The sequence below is a fragment of the Myiozetetes cayanensis genome, unplaced genomic scaffold (genome assembly GCF_022539395.1).
Source record: "Myiozetetes cayanensis isolate MyiCay16 unplaced genomic scaffold, myiCay2020 scf20-37, whole genome shotgun sequence".
Classification (NCBI taxonomy): Eukaryota; Metazoa; Chordata; class Aves; order Passeriformes; family Tyrannidae; genus Myiozetetes; species Myiozetetes cayanensis.
In genome coordinates, this window is record NW_026087412.1 from 10,254,497 (window position 1) to 10,277,286 (window position 22,790).

At 40.6% G+C, this 22,790-nt stretch overlaps 1 protein-coding gene across 1 annotated transcript; it reads right to left on the minus strand.

Moving 5' to 3' along the window:
* Nucleotides 1-2,091: 2,091 nt before the first annotated feature.
* CIITA (class II major histocompatibility complex transactivator) lies at nt 2,092-22,196 on the minus strand. Its single transcript, XM_050317250.1, has 19 exons — nt 22,073-22,196; nt 21,011-21,139; nt 20,523-20,582; nt 19,453-19,536; nt 18,801-18,860; nt 15,762-15,911; nt 14,383-14,523; nt 14,197-14,253; nt 12,121-12,186; nt 9,962-11,669; nt 9,683-9,856; nt 8,774-8,845; nt 7,417-7,497; nt 6,277-6,369; nt 5,850-5,933; nt 5,423-5,506; nt 4,854-4,937; nt 4,107-4,199; nt 2,092-2,704 (listed from the first exon to the last, which is right to left on the minus strand). Exons 1-18 carry the CDS (start codon nt 22,191-22,193, stop codon nt 4,127-4,129), a joined length of 3,321 nt encoding a protein of 1,106 aa, XP_050173207.1. The 5' UTR covers nt 22,194-22,196; the 3' UTR covers nt 2,092-2,704; nt 4,107-4,126.
* Nucleotides 22,197-22,790: the final 594 nt, after the last annotated feature.

Consider the following 22,790-nt stretch of genomic DNA (forward strand, 5'->3'; position numbering starts at 1 on the left):
CCCTGGTGTTTTAACAAGGCTTCTTTGACAACAAAAAAAGATTGGCATAAAGAGAGCAGCATTTTTCTCACCCTAAAAGATTTTTAGAACACAGATTTGATCAGAACAGCTTCTTTCAGGGTAGCCAGTGGATTCAGTCTCTATACACAATACGCTCATTTGACAAAAGCATTTTGGAGGAGCTTTGTGCCTCAAGAATATCTAGACTTTAAACCGTGATTAATTTTAGAATTTTTAACTACAAAGATTTAGAAAGGATGAAAAAACCCTTTTGCTTTTGTTAGCAGGCAGGCTCAGTCAGCCCTTTTGCATCTTCTGATCCTGAACTCACAGTCTGTCAGTTGGCATTGCAATACCCCGTTGCCTGTTAAGAAAGAATTATTTCTCCATTTCCAGACCACTGAACTGCTAAGTGCCAGCAGGACCAACCTGCCTCCCTCACACAGAGTGCTTCCCACTGACCTGCAACATGAAGTCCTGAGCTTGTCATTACGACAGAAGCCAGCACTCTCTCATGGTTTTCCAAGAGAAAAATCAAAATAATTTTCAACAGGTAGTAGAAGGTACTGTAAAACATAATACTCAGCTTTATTAATACTTTAAAAAAGATGTGTAAAGACAACTAAAACACGGTGTCACAATTTACAATCTGTACATTATAAAAATACATCTCTCTCTAACTCCTAGAAAGAGAATAGCAGTATATACAGCCTGACTTTATCAGTCCAGACAGGGTCCTGTAACATTCATCTGCCTGGGTAATATTTAGCACATTCTCAGATTCAGTCACAGTAAAGTGCAGCTGCAGAATATGTGCCTGAAGGGGCATTTGTCATCCCAAGCTTAGTTAAGGGAAGCCAAGACAAGCGTTCACCGTGGATGTGCACGGCTGGAACGCTGCAGGCTGATGGGAATATCACACAAGATTTGGCTCAAACTACCTCCCATTCAAGCAGCTCAAAAGGGGGAGTATAAATGAGATCTTTTATCCCTGATTCTGGCTAGACAGAAGAATCATGCAGACAGTTAAGAAAAATACCACATTCTAATTACATTCATATTCTCCACAGAGTTTTTCCACCTTACTCTCTATTCTTTCACATCCTATATCTGATCCTCTGCTCTGAGAAACAACCAACAGACCTTCCTCCCTTCTTTCTTTAATTTGTCCAACTCTCTGTCCCTGCTGTCAAGATCCTTCAGGCACTGGAACATTAGCAAAGGAGTGTAACTTGCTTGAAAGAACATAAAGACTGGTTTTGAGCTGTTTAAAAGGGGGACTTTTAAAAGACCAAGCAACAGAGTATTTGAGAGGGTAGCTGAGAGATTCTAGTTTGCACCAGATACTTGGGTCAGTATTGTCAGTGCTTCTTAGCAGAAGAGATTTCAAAGGAGTGGCTGAGCTAACCCTGAGCTAACTGTGAAGGAGAGACTTCCCAATTTGTGGCATATCAAACGTTCCTAGCTTTTTCTGTCCCTTTTTGTTGTTCTGTCTCAGACTGTATCTGAGAGGAAGCCAGAACTCTAGTGCTGACCTGACAATTGTCTCTGTACAATTGTAAGTTCTCTCCATGTTCACAGAACAGAAATAAAGGAAAAAAACGGAGACAATTGGTTTGCTGTTGTAGCAACAGGATGACTATTTGGCCCACATATGACTGAGACCAGCAGCACAGACATGATAATGCTTTTAAATGTATTTTTGCCTGGTTTTGCCCAGTTATGAATAACTGTATCAGAACAACCACATAAACCACATACAGTAGTGAAATCACTGTCAAGTATAAAATCTATGCCTGTAAACATTTATGTTGCCAGCTGCATTTAAGAGACTAAATCTCAATACGGGTATATTAATTTACAGTTCTCATTTGATACAAAGTAAAAACCTTCAAAGATTGTCACTTTGAAGATTTTTGTGCAATAAACTGAAGGTATTTGTATGCATTTGGATTTCTGTGATGTCAGAAAAATCCTGAGTAGTTTTTCAGTTTTAATTCCTTTCTTCTCATTACTTCTTTCTTCCCCCCCCCCCAAGATTTTTTTGGAGGATTCTATAACAAACAAGTGATAGAAAATATCTTTCTATCCCTTAAGACAGCACTGATGATTAGCATCAAGAAAAGAACCACTTCTAAATTCTCGTGGATAATCTTCCAATATCACTTTTTCTAGGACTGATCATTCTTTTTTATGTTCCTCATCCTAATGCTTCAAATCAGCCCATACTCACAAGTGGAATCTGTAACACTGGGCTTTAAAAGTCCAAAATCATCAGACCAAAGTCAATCACAGTTACCACTGGCACCATGGAACAGTCAGATTTGATCTATCACTGCTTCAGGTGTCGCAGATTCAGCAGCTTTCAGTCTGCTCTTTGATGAATCGATGATGGAATTCTACACTGTCAACATCCTGGTGGTTCCTGGTCTCCTTTAATGGTGATCACAATATCCAGATGCACTTTTCATCGATGAAACTTGATGTTGGCTTAGCTCTTCATCACTTCAGTAGGAATACGACTGTGTCTTTGAGTAGCATTTTAAATGACCTTGAAAATTCAAACTTTATAATCCACCTAATTTAAGCACCACTTAGAAAGTTAAAGGTGACCTTTTTTGCAACATGAAAATCTGCCTCTGATTCGTAAAGCAGCGAGAAGATAGGAAGGCACAAAGACACCTTCCCCTCTTCTTTATGATACCTGTGAAATGATGAAAACAGAATATTAGATATACACCCACCAGCCTAATCACCACTACGATTACCAAAATCAGATATTTGATGAGCTCTGTAAACAGACAGCAGTGGTTGGTAGATGCTGCATGTCTCAAGGCTGGGAGACAGGACCCAGACTTGCTACCATTGCTTCTCCCCAGTGCTAATGCAGAAGGTTTCCTCCCAGTGATCATATCCCTAATGTCTCCTTTCCTGAGTAGGTACAGTCATTCAAGAGGACAAAGAATTAGTTGACTGTAGGCCATTAAGGACCACAACAATTTTTCAGTGCTGCTGTATAAAGCCAGGCTGTGGCACCTGAGTCTTCCACAACCTGCAGCCTGGTCAGTGCAATATATACAGCCCAGTCTGCATCTGGTGATTAGTGCAATGAGAGCAGGAGTCATGCAAAAGCTCAGCTCACTGCATGGTTTAGGGAGCCATTGGCCATTGCCAGCCCTTTCACACCACAGCTCATGCAGCTGGTGATCTCATGGGATGTGTTTTCTTGCCATCTGAAAGAAAGCTGAAGGGCATCTGGTATCTGGCTTGACTCTGGTATGTCATTCTTCACTGGGATCATTTCACTGATGCATCCTCGATTTTTTTTTTAAGAGCAAGAGGAAGCATATGGCAGAAAGCTGGGAACAGAAATCCTACACAAATCCCTAACTTCCCATGCCAGCTGCAGCTCCTTCAGTCCAGGAGCATCAAGGCAGTCAGATCCTGGTGATCATTGCCAAACTTATTAAATTATTAGCAATGCAATTATTTCAGGAGTCCTTGAAACTGCGAGCAGAATCAATGAAGTGAAGTGGCTGCCAGTGGCTAAACCACACGATGAGACTGAGAACAAGGAATGTAGGAACTCATGGTTTGCTCTGAGTACAGTATAGGTACAGTATAGGTACAGTATAGGAACTCACTATAGGTATAGTGCGACAAGCAGCTGTCGAGGATTTGTATTAAACACAGGAAAAGTGAAAGGACTTCCCAAAAATCAACACAAACCATCTCTGAAGAGAACAGAACTCATCTATTAAACATGAGAAGTACATAGAACTTTAGTTTTTGGCAACACAAAAGAGAAGGTAAGCAGGGCAACTGCCAGTCACTGAACTGGGCTGAACTGGAATATTTGGGAGAAGTCCATTTTTCTTAAAGCAGCACTTGCAGTCTGCTAGTGCAGGTGCCAGGGAGATGGGGGATGAAAGGTGAGGGGGTAAAAGGGACCCTGATGTGACCCTCTGTGCCACTCTAGGGCAGTGTCTCTGTCCTTGTCCATGGACACATGGATGCTGTTCCTGTGCCTGCTGCCAGGGAGCCTGAGATCAACAGCTCCCCCAGAAACAAATCTTGCCATCTTAGGGAGCCAGAGTTTCTGTTACCTTTGTGGGATCCTCTGAATCTACACACTGATCCTGGAGTCCAGCTGCTGAAGGTATTCAAGAATTCCATGGGGAATGGTGGGATTCCACATCCTGTAAGGGCAAATTCAGAAAGGAAAGAGATTTTAAGAAGTGTTATTTGCTTCACAGTGTTTTTTCTGTGTTTGTTGCGTTTGTGACTTTGTAATTGTTGTCTGTGGGTTTTTTTTGAAATTGTCTTTCCCTTTGAATATCATGCTATAAAAGTATTTAAGCTATGGAACAAATGAGAATGCATTTTGATTTAGAAAATGCAGCTCAGTCCTCCATGACCTTGCTGACTCTGGTTACAGGACACACTACAATCCTGTTTCTGTAACTGTTCTTCAACTTTTCCATCAAACTCCCTCTGAATGTGTATTGGCAACTTCAGTTGCCATCACCTGTAGTGGTGTTTGCTCATTGTTTATCCCCCAAACACAAGTCCTGCAGCACTGAGAACACTGAGTTCTCTGGGAGGGCAGAAGATTACAAAGGGAGGCTTAATCGTAAACTATGTTTGAGGCGGGACAAACTTGCCTGGGACCTTTGGGAAGTAATGCAGCTGAAACCAGAGACAACTTTTTAACATCACCGAGGCTGCTTTTGTATTTTGGTGACGTCTCTTCGTGCCTCATAAATCTGACAAATACAGATCTCAGCTGTAGCATGATTTCTACCCCAGTTTTACAGGATGAAGGTGCAGCAAACAGCCTATCAGACACTTACACCAAGTTCTTTATATGGGGACATTTTCGTAGGCTGTTGGTCAACTGCTGGGCTCCAACGCTGGTTATTTTGTTGTACTGAACACTGAGGAATAAAAACAACTTTGTTAATCCAGATCACATCATGTAGTGGTGTAATCAAACATTTAATTCAAAATTAAAAATACTGTATAGGCTAATCTGCAGATGGGAGAAGAAAGAAAAAAGAAAAAAAATAAGCAGAATAGATTCTTGATTCAAAAAGCCTGTAATAATGTACTCAAAAGGTCAAACAGGAATTTAACTAAGTCAGTTCATCTGAGGGATTCCTTTTTCTGTGTACCTGAGGTCCTTCTCCAACTCCCCATAACCCTATTCTCCCATCTTAACAGCAATATTTTATTTTTTATGGTGAACTGCTCCTTAATCTTCTCTAGTCACTGACTGTTTGGACTCTGCATAAGCACGTTTTCCCTGTGAAATTTCCCTCCTCAATTTCTGTCTCTTCTGAAGCCAAGCATGGGACATTCGAATTTTCAGTCTCCAAGGAAGTAAGCTTTCCTAGGCCATTTCAAAAGATTTCATACTCACTCTAGCACTCTTAAAGATGTCATTGCAGGAAGAACTTTTGCCAGATTTTCTGCTCCAAAATCACTAATGTTGTTATTGTACAAGCTGCAGAAAACCAAACCAGTATAGTCAAAATTGAGTAATGGATAATGTAAACACACTATATATTAGATCAAGGGTTTTCAAATATTTCTTAGTACATTTTAGCTTTCAATTGATGCTTATTTGCAGTTAAAGTTTAAAACACAACTTCATATTCCTGAGATATCCTTCTGTATGTCTGTGCTGGGCCAGAATTGTTCTCCTCTTCTTTCTAAGGGCTTTATGCAGGACTGAAGTCAAAAGCTTGGCTGTTGCACAGTGTATATATTTGTTCCACATTCAGTAATTTCTGCCAGAGACAGCAAGGTATGTTGTATAAAACACCTGGACAGGATACACTACTTACCTTAGTGTTTTTAAGGAGGACAAGGAAGGAAGGGCTGTCGCGAGTTTCTCCGCACCCGCGTCTGTTATTTTATTCTGTGACAAACTGCAGGAAGAGAAATCACTGTGTTAGTTGAGCACGTTTGTTCTAATTTATTACAACATAGGGAAAATTAATTTTCATTTTTTTAAAATATAAGTTGGGCCGTCTGTTTAGACCAAATGCAGAGAAAAAGACAAAACACGGCCCTTGAAGGGCAGGGAGGAATTGCCATAGGATTATCCTATTTCTCTAATAAATGAACAGATTAATTATCCCCATAGACTCATCTGGTCTTCCATGCCCATGGAGTAGTTGTGCCCGTAATTGTTAACACACAGTCCCTTAAGGCTCTGACTTTAATTTACTTCTTTTCAAAATTTCCCAGAACTGTTACCCTTGCACTTACTTTAATGTTTCCAGTGATGTCAGGGTTGGAAAGACTTCAGATAGACTCTTTGCTCCTTCATCTCCTATGCCATTTTCACTCAGAGCGTCAAGGCTGGGTGACGACAAAGAGAGAATTAGCTCCCCTTTTAATCTAAATTTTTGTGGTTTATTCACCTCAGAGACCACTCTATCTATCTTGAAAAGCTCCTTCTCTGCAGTAGCCTCAATCAGCATGAAGCATCACACAAATTACAGCTTCTCTAATAAGCAGCTTTCTGCTGCCCAAATTTACAGCCTAAGAATTTTTTTTTTTACTAGTTGAATGAATAGCTTGACCCATTTCCTTTGATATGCAAGATTATTAAAATAGTTATGAAACAGCTGTGTTCCAGCTAAGCTGAAATGAGATTTCCTGCTCACACAGAAATACAGAACTGACAAAATCCAGCAGAGGCTGTAAATCCCTGCCTAAACAGATCCTTCTCCAGGGTGAGAGTATTAGAAATTAAGTTTTCTTCGTGTCTAGTCACAATTTTAGATATTCGATCCCCTTCTAATCTGACAGGTAATGCTGGGATATGTTGGACTCATTTCAGTCTTAAAGCTTTATTCTTTTCCCAAAACACGAAAAGGCCAGATCCAATACAGACAAATGGCCAATGGGCTGAGCCAGGGAGGCCAAAGGCCCTGTCAAACCTCAGTCACCTTCCCACAGACACCGTGGCAGAGTATTGGCTATTGTTGGTACAATTGTTTCAGTGTAAGGAAGCTTAAAATTAAGAGACAGTTGGTTTTTCATGGATAAGGGCAGGTTCTGGAGCTTCAAGGAAGAAATAAGTGACCCTCAGGCAGTGCTGAGCGGTGCTGAGGCAGGAAAGGGGGAGCACCCGGTGGGTCTGGACTAAACCCTTCCCAAAAGCCAAGGAACACCCAGGGAAGTGACTGAGGGTACTGAGTGGAACACCACCAAGTGTCCCAAGGGAGGATGAAGAGCTTTTCATCTGCTGTTACAGACTCAGGATGTGTCTGCTGTTCAGTTTGTTCATCAAAACAAAGAGTCTTGTGGCCAAATAAAATGTTTCTCAGGTACAAGAGCTCTCCCATCATCAAGGGCTGCTCAGGAGTGATGGTGGCAAAGCTGATCTGTAGCAGAACTCACTCTAAATGCTGAAGTGATGGAAATGCTGCAAGAATTTTCACGAGTCTTAGCAATCCCTGAGGGCCACACACTGGACCCAGCCTGGAAGAAAACACAGACATGCAGCAGTTTTTTCACATGCTCACAGACAGCAAAGTTTAACAATCTTTAAGTTCTTTCCCTGCAGCCCCCAATGCTGTTTACACTCCTCAGAAGCAACTATTCCCTGCCACCTGCAGCAAGGAATTCTGCTGTGAAGCCTCCAGATGAGGAGCACACAAGGCCAAGGTCCTCAGGAACCACAGAGTCAGTGGTACGTGCATTTGCCACTTTTTTGTTCCTCTTTGCAAAACTCATCTCACTGTTTTAAGATTTCTGTATTTCTGTTCTTTCTTTGTCTTTCTTAGGTTTTTAATTTTAAGTATAATCTTGATAACTGGGATAAAAAAAATATTTTTTGCCTCAACTACTGGCAATTCAGACTAACTAAAAATCAACCATTTACTGCTTTTTAAAGCATAAATTGTGCTTTGATATCCATGCTCCCAACATTAGTCCCTCAGATCCTAATCTCTGATTGGGAGTTTCTTTGGTATCAGAGTAAATTTAATTAAAAGGATTTAAATTTAATTTAAATAAAAGGAAATAAGAAGAGGAAAGGAGAACAGAAAGCAGCATAAAATCAGAAGTGAGGCCAAGCATAGCAGTGCTAGGTTGGGTTAGATTTGAAGGGCAGGAAACAGATGAAGACCTGCTGAGAGTTCTCCATTGCACTGCTGCAATTTCTGCCCAAACTGATTCACAGCCCATGGCAGGATATTTTAAGCAATAGAAAAACCTTGGAGGCTGCTTGAAGTTTGTGGGGAAAAAAGAAATGTTACTAAACACTCCTTTTCAAAGTAAGTGTTTCCAAGTCAACCTTCCTTCTTCTAGGAAAAGGGTGCTAAATAATTTATTTGGGAGGCGTTCTCTGACATGATTCCCTCATGGCCTGAGCTCTGATAGGGCAGAAAATCACATCAGGAGACCCAGATAGGAAAGTTGAGCATTTCTGGGGGAAAAAATATTCCCCAGGTAGCTGGATCACAATCAAGACATTTTGTACCCTGTGGCACAAGATCTACACCTGGTGGTAAGGAGCAAACTTGTATTAAAATCAAACAAAATTGGTAAAACCTTGCTGATCTGTATCACTGCAGGAGCCAGAAATGATGCTTTCTGAGTTTTGGCCACAATTTAATAAATCTGGTTGAGAAAAGCAAAATAGGTTTTCGTTACCATAAACTAACTATACATCAGTTCAAGGACTGTAGCAATATCCACAACTTCTCCTTCTTAAATGTAACCATGTCAATCAGCAGTGAAGCACAACACTTACGCAAATTCGAGTTTTCTGAGGTTTTTGATGGCACGGATTTCATAGCTGGTGGACTCAGATGCATCTTGCTCACTAAACAAATCACAGTAGAACCAGAGTATGATAAATATTTTAGCAACCAAAGCAGTGCTTTAAAAATAATTTGTTAGTAAATTTTTACAGGACATAAATCATTGCTGAATTAACCGAGGAACCAGGAAACTTCAGAATAACTTCTGCTCCAACCTTTCTTCAATCAAGTAATTTCCATCTGATTATTGCCTTTCACAGAGTGGTTGTTTGCTCTTTTTCCAATAAAACTTAAAAATACACTTTTCTATTCAGACATGAAATTATTTTGTCTATATTTTAATCAAAATACTCTGCACATCTTAAAATGGAAGCCATCCTTTAAAAAAAACAAACCAAAAACTTTACTTCTGTGTGCTTTTGATTGCAACCAGTCCCCTAGCCCCAGTATGAGCAGGGATGAAACACAGGGTTTATAGATCCAAGCTTTCCCCTCCTGGGCTAAAAGACTGACTCAGGCCATATGTGACTAGTGCAAAACGAGCTTTCATTCATGGCCCAGGGGCTACAGGGGAAAAGAATCAGCTCAAGTTATGACTGAAAGCAATTGAAAGATGGCCCACTTGGAGATTGAAAAGAAATCTGAAGAAAGAAATGACAGCTGGCTGTTTTATTGGCACTTTTGGTGAATATTCTGTGTGAGGCTGTCATTGCTCCACCCTGCTGTGACAGCCACCTCACAGCGGGGTAGGAGAACTCCCTGATGTGGTACAGGAGCTTGCACTGCCTGAGTTACTTCTCCTTTGGAGAAGCAGAGAACTCTGTTGTGCAGCACTGTGAGTGAAACCCCATTTTCTGAAATTGCTAGCACAAGAGATTTCTGATCACAAACGAGCCTACCAATTCACCATCTTCTCTTGTATCTCTACAAGGTCAGAGAGGTCACTGATGTCCTTCATCGTCTTTGCCTTAAAGGGATTAAGAACAAATTTCTCTGCAGAGGCTTTCAGCAGCTCGTAGTCTTTCGACTGTTCTAAGGATTTCCAGAGCCTGACAGTGTCATTGAGGGAGGCCCTGTGGAGTGACAAAACATGCAAAACCAACAGATGTGGCAGCTGTTGTTGTATAAAGGTGTCATCTACAGACAGTGCTACGAACTACATACAGAGAGTGACCAACCTGAACGACGCCACGTTCTTCAGGCTGACCAAGTCTTTGAGCCCTTGCATGTCAATGCTGCTGTTTCTCAAATCCAAGGAAAACTCCTTTCTTGACCTTTTTAAAATAGAGTGCAGCACGTGGACGTCGGGTGGTGTAAGGACTATGTCCAGGAAAGACAAGTCTGGCTTGAGTCTCAAGGCCACATGCTGCAGGAGGTAATGGTTTTGTGTTTCATAAACACAGCGTAAGAGCTCCAGCAACCTCTCTGGACAGAGATCATTAATCTGCAGCCTTCTAATGTATTTCAAGAGTTTATTCTGCTTCTTCACTGGTTGTATTGCGTCCTGATTTGAAAGGGAGCAGAAGTAAGGGTCATCCTGGAGAAACAACAACCCAGACAGAAATCGAGGCACTAAATCTAACCAGTTATAGGGTTTTTTCCTTTTGGATGGAAAAGACAGGTACTTTGTCACACTTTTATCCTTGAGCTCTTCTGCTAATAAAAGGTGAAGCGCACACAAGAAGTTCTGAACGACAAAATCAGAGAACATGCTCCCAAATTCCTCTTCCTCACTATCTGAATGTCTGGGGAATGCAAATGGCAGGAAAAATCCATATTTCAGAGCAAACTCTTTAACTTCCTTAGAAGGAAACAGATCACTTTTCATGGCTCTTTGGTGCTTTTCTCCAAGACACCAGGCTATACGGGCTAAGGCAGCAAGATTCTCTTGATTTTGTGTGCCTGTGGCATCTGTTTGCACAGGTATTGTCTTCTGCTGAAAAAATTTCAAGAAGACTTCAGAAAGAGTTGAAGGGAGGCTTTCCTCTCCCATTTCAAGCGCTGCCTCACAAAGAAAACAAATAAATCTACACATACCAGGGCTGTAACAATGACTGAACAAGTACTCACGCTCTTTGACTAATTTCAGTGCACTGTCACAGTGGGGTAATCCTTCAAAGTATTTGGTTATGTACAGTTCTCTCTGTTCAGGGGAAAATCCTACTATTTCAATAGTCTTATCCACTTTGGACACATAGTGGTACACCTTGTCTTTTGGTCTTGCTGTAAATAATAAGGTACAACCATTAAGTATCTTTTTTTGGATGAGTCCTGAAAGCAGCTCCTTTATACTGTACAAATCTTTTTCAGGCAGGCTGGCTGAGCGACGAGGAGAATTCTCATGGTCATGCAATCCTTTAAAACCATCAAAAACCAGAAGGACTCTAGCAGGATTTTGCAATATATACTCAAATATCTCTTTGTTTCCCTCTTGAGGTTTTACAAAAAATTCAAGCAGCAGTTCCTTCAGGCTGTATCGCTTCTCAGGCAAGCTTATTTGTTCACAGTCAAACCAAAACACAAATTCAAACTCAGAAAACTCTCCATTGGACCAGTCCTGGCAGATCTTCTGAACAAGTATGCTTTTGCCCATTCCTGCTTTTCCCAGCATCACAATCACTTTAGTCTCTAAGCCTTTACGTTGTGGGATTTGAAATATTTGGCTTCTATCAATGGCTGTCTTTTCCTTCTCGTGCAGACTGCAAGTTACTAGCTGGTTTTCTGTTGTTTTTGCATTATTCCTCCCAGTCCTGGTTTCAGTTTGGCTTTGAACAAGTGTCCCATCAATGAACAGGTGATCCAGAGCTACCTCACGCTCCATGGTCACAAACTTGCACATGTCTCGGAAATAATCCTTAAGGGATGTACAGAAAGTTTCCACCAGCTCTAGAGGAATAAAAAGCACACACAAACTGAAGAAACCAGCCCACAAATTACAACATCATTTCATGGTGCTTTAAGTACTATGGTAATATGGTGAAAACACGTCCATTCCCACAAAGCCCATAGGTCTGGATTTATCCCATGCAACTGCAGGTTAGAAGTGCAGTCACAACAGACACTTTTAAATCTAGGAACTGAATTATTTTGGAGCTATCTACACAGATGATAAAACCAGCTAAGCATGATGACCTGCTAAAAGTAAGTACTACAGCTGGACATCTAAAGGTAGTCAAAAGTCTGACATCTTGAAAACAGGAATTGTGCCCAGGCTCTCAGAACAGCTCCACAAATTGTTTAAGGACAATTCTTACAAGTAGTTTTCTGTACGAAAAGAGGCACAAGAGTCTTTTTCCAGAAAATACTGGAAGGTTTAAGTTAAGAGTTCTAAACTCACCCCGTGTTTTGAAAGGGTCTTCAGAAGGAACTATGGAATCTTGAACTTCTTCAAATGTTTCCACGTCTGGAGAAACAAAACAAAATACTTGAAGAAGACACCGAGATAGTAATTGATTCAGCCTTACTAATTTTAACAATAAGACTAATGTAAATTTTTAAGTTCATTGCAGCATATATCCAGAGGAAGAGAGATTTTGTTGACTTTACAAGGAAAAGGAAAGAAGTCCTCACACAGGTAGGATTCAGCTGACATGCAGTTGCAGACAGTGCGGCACCAAACAAGCCGACAGCTGCTCTGACAGTGGCACGAAGCAGATCTGTCATTGCAAGGTGACATCCATTGTTCTTTTAAGTGTCAGAGTTTTGCATAAATTCACATTCACACATAGTGCTTCTCTATGTCTTCAAAAGCAATTGCTTCATTTTGTTATTCTACATCTTGTAACCAAACACTAAGGATGAAAATCATAGCAAAGTGACTGTTGGTAACAGAATTTACCCATTGCTTTTGCTGGCAAAGTCCTGTTGCTGTCCAATTTCCATTGCTTTTGTGTGTTTGCTTTCAAATTTTTGCACATGTGTCAGATGAGCAGTGTCTGCTTTACAGAAGGAAATCAGGAATGTTTCAGAGAGAGCATATTTTCTACAGGCTGGTAATGGCAGTCTATCAGTTTTGACAAAACTCTTGGTAGACAAAGCTTTGCAAATGCAAGACAGAATTTAAATTGACAGAGACTGTAACAAACCCAATCTCTTAATTTTGGAACTACACGTAACAGAGATGTGCAAAAAATCCCCCAAATCAAAGCAGGTTAATCTCCCTAAGTTTGTACAAATACATTTCATACCATACCATCATCTTGATGTCGAATGTGGCTTAAAAAAATACAAATCTTAGAGTTTCAGAGATCTGGAAATTAATTCCTACCCTGCATGCCAGCAAACTTTGGAATGGTTTGAGTTCAGAGTTGTTTCTAGCAGGGAAGCACCACAGACTTCTAATAAGCAAGTCTTTTTTTTCAGAGAAAGAATACATTTGATACAAACATAGCTCTCCTCCTTGTAGAAAAAAAACAACCTAAAATATTAAATAAAGAAGGGTCGTGCCTGTTTTCAGGCAAGTGTCTGATTTTGGTTTACTATTTATTTTATTAATTTAGAAAACAGAATGAAAAACCAAAGAAGCTGTAATGGGACATTTAGATGAGAAACTGATCATAGCAGTCAGGAGTGAATAATTTTTCAAGAAGGAAAGGACACTGGCTTGGAATCTTCTGCTGCATTTGGAATTCTGAGACTGCTGCAAATCGGTTGGAATCATCGGCATTGTGTATGAAGATAAGCAGTATATATAATTTACAAAGACTTCCCCAGACCTAGGGATATTTACCTCTTATTCCCCACTTTATGCCTTTGCTTTTGTGGCGGTGGAAGCCACCAGAGGGCAACAGAACACCTGTACTGGGCTGCTGCAGCTGCAGGGACCAGCAACTGAACACTGACATCAAACTCCAGCTTCCAACTCCTCTCCGAGGGCTGGAAAAAGTGTCTCAGGGAAGTTCGTTGCCACCGGTGGGACTGTTATATCCTGATCGAGGCTCTGACTTCTTTATAAGCCTTTCTGTGCTTTAGGCTTCTGTTTTGTTCAGTTAGATCTAAGTCCTCACAGGTTTGGTTCTGGGGCTTCCATGTGAGCTGCGCTCTGGCTTCCAGCACTGAGCATTTCAGGACCAGAACAACTTCCACTTTCCAACGGGGCTCAAGCACACTGGGCTTTGCGTTGTTTTAACTAGGCAAGACTTACTCCAGGAACTGGAACCTCATGGCAAACACAGAGGCTGCTAAAATACAGCTGAACCTGTAGCTCTGCAACCCCTTACCTGCACCTTATTTTGGATTAGATTAAGCAGACAGTGATCAATACAAAAAAGGCAATGCCATCAATTTTTATTTTCCTCAGTAAGACCAATATGAGCAGAGCCTGCCAGAGGAGAATTGGCTTTGAGTAGAAACAATATAGTCCTTCTAGCAGTTAAAAGTGCTGTACACATATAAAAATCAATTTTCTACTTACCAAATGAACCAACTGGAAAACTTGGGGGTATGAATGTTTCCATGGAAGAAGTCAGCACTGGCAAGAAACAGATGGTAGTTTTTAGCATCTCATAGCTATCAATAACTGAACTTAGTACTTTGTTGGCAGCACTGATTTTTCAGCACTTTATGCCTATTTATGTGGATGAAAGGCTATTGCTCTTACCTGGATATATTATAAAATCAGATATGCCATTTTCAAGAACAAAGTTAAGTAACTGCTGAGGAGGATCCGCAAAGCCTGGATTGTCCTGGCTCCCTTTCACACTGACAGGTAGGAACCCTGCAGTCAGAGGTTCTGAAGATCCTGAAATGAGTGCAGAACAATTACTATTCTATGTTTAAAGCTCCTGGTTTCTAAAGTTTTCTAAGAGAGAAAAATCTTTCTAAAGGCTATTTATCCTTTATGGAGCTTCTAGTGCAAATATCCACAGGATCACATGAGGTCCATAGAAAACATTTAGAAAAGTCACTCTTAAAGGGTACAATGAATGTGAAGTACAAGGGATTACCCAGCTTTTAGTGACCACTGTTTTTAGACAGTCTAAAAGGAAATTCTAATAATATAAGGAGAAGTGCTTAAGGCAAAGTCTGTCGACATATTGACAGAGACCCAGAAGAGAGAAGATGTGAAAATAGTATCCACATTAATTTTAGCATCCCACCTAAGTGAACATCATGCAGGTTGTACAAGCAGCCAGCAACCATCCCCCCTCCCAACCCACAATGGGTAATTTTTTTGATGATTCAATGCTTGCAATTTAATCAGCCATAGCTCTAAGTTTCTGTAGGTGTGACAGAATTTCTTCTGCTGCTTTATGCTGCTTCAGCTAGCATCAGATACTTCAAGACTTCCAACTTATAGCCTGCTTTTGATTCCTTTCCAGCACAGATTTAACAGTGAAAGGTATTGAACTGTAGGGTGGGCTCAGTTTCGCGCACACTGTGTCTCACCTAAAAAATCCAATGCGCAGGCTGGAAGGTGGAAAGACCTTCCCCGGATCTTCGCTCGCGAAGACTGGCCATTATTATTATTGAACTGTGTCTTTGTTATTATCACTTCACAGTGTACCATGAGCACCCTCTGCTACACAGCCCCTCACTACTCAGCTTTTATGAGCTAAATTACAACCTAGATTTTGCTCTACTATTGCAAATGTAATTATCCCTCAGTCCTTTACAGACCTCAGAGTGAAAAAGTAATTGAAGCTAAATCAAAGTTTATTAATGAAAGTTTTGTGACTTCCTGTTCTTAAGAAAAGTAGGTAATTACTTAGATCAGCATACAGTAAATAACTGTTCTCTTATAACCTGCACTTCACCAATTAAATGCAGGATTCCTCCTATTTCATTAAGGGCAATGCCTTTAATTTCCCCTGAATGTTTTCATTCTTTTAGTGAGAGCCACACTTTCAAGTGCTTGATTGAGAGAGCTGCCATACTTGGTTTTCCTGCCATTGTTCACGGTCAGGATTTATAAGAGAGTTTTCCCCTTGTATAACTCAACCTCTGTACAGGTGCACACCTATAGCTCTGGGTACGTACCAGGAATTAGGAAACTTCTTTCCAGCCCGTGGGCATCAGGAACAGAAAAGGACAAGTGCTGGTTAGTCAGGGAGGTGCAGCTCACTGGCAGGCTGTTGAGAGGCAGAGCTAAGAAGCTGCCATTCCCTGCAGACACTGCAGGCACTTCCACTTTAAAATAAAAAAGGAAAACGAAAGGAGAAAGTTATCTCATTGCTAGAAGTTGAGGGGACCAAAGAAGAGATAACAATAGATATCATAAATCACTAGTCAGCAAGAACAATTCACAGTAGCTTTCTGGAATATACTCAGCTCTCAAAATCTAAAACATATTTTTGAAATTCTGTAGCGGATCACTTTTTCTTCTGAGTAGTTCACCTTTTATATTTTCTTTTTTTCATATTTCCTGGTCTGTCTTATTTTTAGAAATCTCCAGATTTAAATGTAAATGTATGTTACACAGGGATAGCTGTAAATAAATAAGTAAATTGATGTTACACATGGATAGCTGACAGATTAGACATAGCAAGGTCTGACATTGGCTGTGATAATTTCCCAAGGACAGTTTGTTATCTCAGTATTGTACAAGAGCAGAGAGGTCCAAATGCAGCAAACTGAGGCCTCTGCTGAGACACTACAGTGCTTGAAAGGACAACTCTAAGAGTGTTTCCCAAAGAACAGACACGAACACCTGCATTTTAAAGGATGCATCTTGCCCACAGCGGTTTTTTTCCTTCCACAAATGGGACAAATGGGGAGAGAGACTCATGCATTATACAATTTCATCTGCTTATGGAAAGTTTCTTACAAATTAAGTAAGACACACTTGCTAATTTGAATTATTCTTCTAGTTTCCTTGGTTTTGCCACATCCTTATTCTCAGAGATTTTTTTTTTTGCTTTTTCCTTCCCTCTCCTGTCTAGAAGCAAAAAGTAAGTCTACGTTTGATCACTTTCTGTGGTTTGATGTTTTTATCTAGAGCTACAGACCTGAGTGGGTTTTGTGCCACTATAAATTACACTGTGTCTTCATTGCAAGCCTTTTAGGGTGGGATGTGTTTACATTGCTTATGAGGAACTGATGTATTATTTTGTTAAAGAATCTTTCATTTTTACTGAGGTATAAAATCAGATTTTAAAAAGTGTTTTTCAGCTTATGCTTAAATCAGTGGGATAAATTCCCCTGTAATTTCCTACCCAGGGATTGTTGCATTGATATGGTCAGATGACAACAGGTACTGCTCTATCTATCAAAACAGTTGGGCAAACATAAACTTTACTTTCCTTCAATTCCTTTGAAAGAATCTCATCCTTTGCTTGCCACTCTGAATTTAGCACACATTATCCTCTTTACTGTAGGCAGTCCTACCCTTCTGAAGAGTTGATGCACTTACCTTTGCAGGATCACTCTGTGACAGCTTAAATAAATTCCTGATTTTGTCAAGTAGCCCATCTTTTTGTCCATTAGATTTTTGTACCCAGTACTTATACTGTCTTATGTATATATTCCTTCCTCAGCATCTCAGTGCCTTTAGTGCATCAAGGAAGGTAGAGAGACTGAAAACATTGTGAGGACTTCCAGAAAAAGGATAGGTGCAGCTTTACAAAGCACCTGTTAGCTCTGTGATGATGCTGGAATGCAAGTTCTGTAGGGTGGGACATTTGGAACTGATGTGCTGTTTCTTTATTGAAAACTCTTGTTGTTACTGTGGCATAAAAAAAGGCTTTTAAAAGTGCTTAATCTCTAAGGGAACTTAAGCAGATAGAAGGTAACCCACTTTTAATGGGTACCAGCTGACAGGAACTTCACCTGTGCCTAAATAACTACAATCATCAGGTACCCATTCATTAGAAACTCTGATTACCTCTCCAGAACTAGCAAATGTATCTTTTCTACAGCTAATTCTGTTCAATCATCCCTCCCCACTGCCTCAGAACTGCATATGAACACCAGAAAATGAGCTCGGATCCCAGACCCAGTGCACATGTCTGTTCTCTCTGACTTTCACCCAGTCTGTGCCAGTTCCTGACCAGCTGCTGGCCTGAATTGTGCTGAGGTGCAGCCCCTTGATCCAGGAGCTCTCTGGATGGATCTCTAGGTTACACTCTGGTTTGGCTGCCCTCCCTGACATGTCCATGGCCCCCAGGGTTTGGTACAGTCAGAGTTCCCCTGAGGAGGCTCATGAGGTGTGCTGACATACAACGAGTCAAATGTCAATTCAAAACACAGTATAAAATATTCATCCAAAACTGGTTGCTCTCACATGGATGTTGGAAGAGTATTTTGCTGTTTTATCTATGTCTGACACACCCATTTAGGCTACAGTTGGGTAAGAGCAATAGCACCAGTTGACATGTAGGGAGCGAGTTCCAGCCTGACTGCTGGCCTTGGGCATTGTAAATGGTCTAACAATGTGCAAAAGCCTAGAAATTTCCCCTTCTCCCTTTCTTACTTTGGTTAAAGGACTTTATAGCATGGACTGGACCAAGAAATCATCTCTTCACCGTTATTATTTTCACTAGGATGTTTCCCCAGAGTTTTGGAAGATGTCACACTTCTTCCAAAGATCAAGCCCAGGAAACGCCGCACTACGACCTGAGTCATATTACCCACCATAAACAAGAGGTGTACGTGATCAAAACTACAGAATTTGGCACCAAGACAGTTCTCCACTGTTTTGCTTTCTTCTTTCAGATGGATTTAGAAAAGCTCAACTGTGCTGATGTTAAGAAAGTAATTTTCCTATCCCCTGGCAGGAATATGTGCTTTTGAAGCGTAAGGATCCAGCTGTTCCTGGGCTACTGTGGGGCTGGTCCCAAGTTGCACCAGTTAAGAGTTGCTGATGAGAGGACATGGATTTGTTACATTATAAATTAGTCAGAGAAGTATAAAAGTGTGATTTTTGCAGAACCATGAAAATGCATGATGGTCAAAATCACCAAATCTATGAGAGCGAATTTTTCCTGGAAGACAGAGCTCCAATACCTAGCAGAGGATGAGACTTTGGAACCTGAGAAAATACATGTTCCATAATCTTCTCCTATTCAGCCAATGACTTACCAATTTTCCTGTATTTTGGGTCTGAAGCATCAGTACAATTCTCTGCAGAGCCTAAGAAGGCTGAAAGAAAGAAAGGTGAGAATAAGTGACAAAAACTGAACCAGTTTGGTAATTTTGAGTTTACCCCATGGAAGATTATTTTAACCTTTTAAACTAGGAGGGGGTGTTATGAGTTTCAATTCAGCTACTTCAGAACTGTGCAGGTCCAGTGCATAGACATGAATGTGAAAAGCCTCATATTATTATTTCACTCTGACTGTGAAGTTTTAATTAGGCTGCAGATTTTCGTACCACTCAAAGATTTTTGCTGTTGTCCTTGCTGTTAAAGAGGGAATTGTTCAGCCAATACTTGCTAAGTTATAGATCCAATGAAAAAGAAGTTAATCCACTGTCACATGGATGATAAAAATGTGAAGAAATAGATCGTGCCTAATGCCATGTCACAGGACAGCAAATTCTGTGAATTGTAAATCCTGTGCTTGGAAGAGCTGTTTTCAGTTCCTGCCCACACACCACGAGCTGGGGCAGAGGAAACACATCAGTTTGAATGAGTGAAAAACTGCATGAGAAGTGCATTGGGGCTGTGCTAAAACCATGAGAGTTCAGAATTCAAACACTACACCCTTCCAAATTATTAATGGTCTTCGCTTACTTCGTTTATGACACTTCTGCTTCTTTACATCAGGAAATTTCTCAGTGTTTTCAGCAGCCATTTCATCCAAATTGAGGTTCCCTGCTAAAAACATGTAATATGGCCAAATGTCAACCTTTGTTCTCCCAGAAGAATTGCAGAGAGAAGTAAAAGCTAGAGAAACACACCATCAGGCAGCAAAGATGGAATAGGCTCCAAATAAAAGGTAAAATATTATGCAATAAAACATGTACCCAGATTAATATGATTTAGAAAGCCCACAGAGCTCTGAATGCAGATTTTCTTACCATGTGTTAGTTTCTGAACTGCAAACTATAAATCTACTGCCATAAATTCAGTGGCAAATAAAACATAAATACTTCTTAATGCTCTAGGGATGAGCAAAGGATAAAACATCACAGCCCTGCCACACTGTGATCTCAGTACAGGTAAAGTTACTCAATTTATGTACAAAAGGGATTAGATCCTTTAGGAGACACAGTAAAGGGTTCTAAAATGATTTTATACTTTGTGTTGCAAGAACTGTGAAGTTACCCATACCATTCTTCTACTGGCAAATACTAAAGTATTAATACTGTATCTTGTTTGGGTTTTTTTCTAAAACAAATATAAATATTGCCATTAGGTGCAAACCCCCCAAATTCTAGACACTCCAGGGAGCAGTATAAATCATTTGAAAAGTCATGTGAGCTTCCTGTAGCCAGAATTATTCTAGGGAAGGACTGACCTTTGGTAAATTATTCCAAATTATTTTGCTCAAACATAAAAAAAGGATATGCAGATATTGTGTGAATCTTTCTGATTCTATGGATTTCTCAACAGCCACACATTAATATATATATTCTGAAATAGTAAACAGCTGCATTTTTGCTACTACCTAAGCAATGACTTTGTCCCAGAAGTCAAGCAAGTATCTCCAGGACACTGAAAAGAAAATCCTGGGACACTGTTCACAAGTGGAAAGAAGACACCAGATGTGTAGAAACTTCATTAGTGTTTGAACTGTGAGCACGAAGCACATGGTAGCCAGAACACTGTTATGGAGAAAATGAGTGGCATATGAATCTTACCAAAAATGTCTTCCACCTGCTTCTCCTGATGATCCTTGAGCACATATTCTACTAATTCAGCTAGCAACACAGGAAAGAAAAAGAGAGGGATACAGCAGTGACATAGTGAATTTCTCAGTAAAATTCTTGTATGCTTGCCCTTATTAACAGAAATCTGCAGTTTAAGTAAAATTGAAGAGTTAATTTAAGTTTTTCTTGTAAATTGCTGTTCAGGAAATAAAGATCACAAGAAAGGAGAAGTTGAGACAGGAAGTATTAAGCAGAAGAAGACATTAATAGAGAGATTTCCCCCCAACAGCTACAAATACTGTTCCTCTGTTTCCCCACAGTGCACAGGTTTAGGTGCTCTGGTTTGATCTGCCATGCATGAGGAACAGGCCACTTGAGCATGTGCCACTGCTTCAGAGTGAAAACAGGATTTCTGTAAGGAACAGCTACAATAAGTGATTGTAAAATAACAATTTAAACCCCTAAAATTAGTTTCATACCCATTTTAGCATAAGCATCTGTGGTGTTGGTACAGAGATACGACCCATCTCCATTTTCACCATTTTCCATTGTAGTCATGAAATCCATATTATTTAACTGTTCATAGTTGCTGGCGTCAACTTCAAGATCTAAAGAAGAATATGCATTGGCTCAGTGAATACCATAAATAAGGAGCAAAAAACACAGATAGCATGACATGCAGAACAGGCTTTGGCTCTGCACTGTAAGTTGGCTAAGGAGGAACAGAACTGAACTCTCAGTAATTCACAATCACCTGGAAATCAGCGCTTTTCTTTTGCTAAACTCTGAGACCTCATCTCTCCTAGTAAATAAAACATTTCTCAAATCCATTCTATGACATTAAAGCCCAGACTCATTCACACTATTAAACTTTCTTCAGCAGGATACGGTGGTGCCATCGAAATTCCCTGTTCAGAACAACGCTGTGTCCATGTACTGCAGATTGCCTGTGAAGCTTCCACTTGGCCAAGGCCAAACCCATGCCTGGGAATGTGCTAAGACCTTCCCAGCAGAGATGTTCAGCTTCCAATAACTGGTGGTGTGTCCTGATGATGTTTGATTTACCTACATCACCTCAGACACTGCTAAGGCTCAAACGGATTCAAACAAATGAAACATCTCTGATAGCACAAGAGTCAGTCCTTGATCCGTAATTCATCCTACTTTCAGTCACTGAGCAAGTGAGGCCAGGGGTTGAAGAAATACTCCTTGCAGCTGTAGTTAACAGTCAAGTTGAGAGAGAAAAGCTCAGCCTGGGAAAAAATCAATCACAATGATCCCAGTACAGTAAGTTTTGTTAGACTGACTCAGCAGGATGCTGTAAATGAGTACAGTTTTAAAACACAACAGTTTCTGGAAGCAGTCACTACTATATATACAGATGCAGACCAAGTTACCATATCATAACACCAAGTGCTTGTAGAATTTAGCCCCACCACCAAGATAAAGTGCCATTAGATGGCTCTGTGTCTGAGAGGAGATGGAAATAACTTACAGCATGAGCACTGAACTAACCAGACATTTTTTAGAGTTTTACTAACCTGCAGTGAAGTCACCTTCTCCATCTCCAGATGACTTAGGATCAAGGAAAGCACACAGCTGCAACGGGTCGAAGTCACTGTGCAGTAAATCAAGGTAGCCATTCTCGGGCACAAAATCCATGGTTTGTCTCTTGATGGCTGAAATCAAATTCCAGACCGTTAACTCTGACAAAATCACAGCTTCTGCCAATCCAAACCACAACTCCTGCACTGTGGCTTTCTGTGGGCAGGACACTGAGATCTTCTGGGGAACTGGTGTTGCTTAGACCTGCATTGAGTTATAACCCTGAGATCCTTAAACTTACAGACCCAAACACAGCTGGCAGTGAGACTCACCTATCTTTCACTCCAGCCAGGGCACTGGGATGCTGCAGTCTGACCACCAGGACCAAAAGTATTTAGTAAGTGGCAACCCCTGTATCTTACCAGGATATAAATGATGGAAGCACAGATTCAGCAGGTGTTGGGGAAATTAGAAGACTGCAGTGAAGATGGTGGAAGAAGAAGCCCATTTTTTACTCTCGGGACAATTTCATCTCAAGGGAAGCAGCTTCTGGCTGAGATGCCACACCCAGTTCCTAAGCCCTGGAGGTGGCTCTAGGAGACATCCCCACAGCACAAGAAGGAACAGTGAAAGAGAAAACATTTCCTACAATTCTTTCCCAAACAATGTGGTTGATTGTGTACAGAATGGTATGGTCACCTTGGGAATTAATTT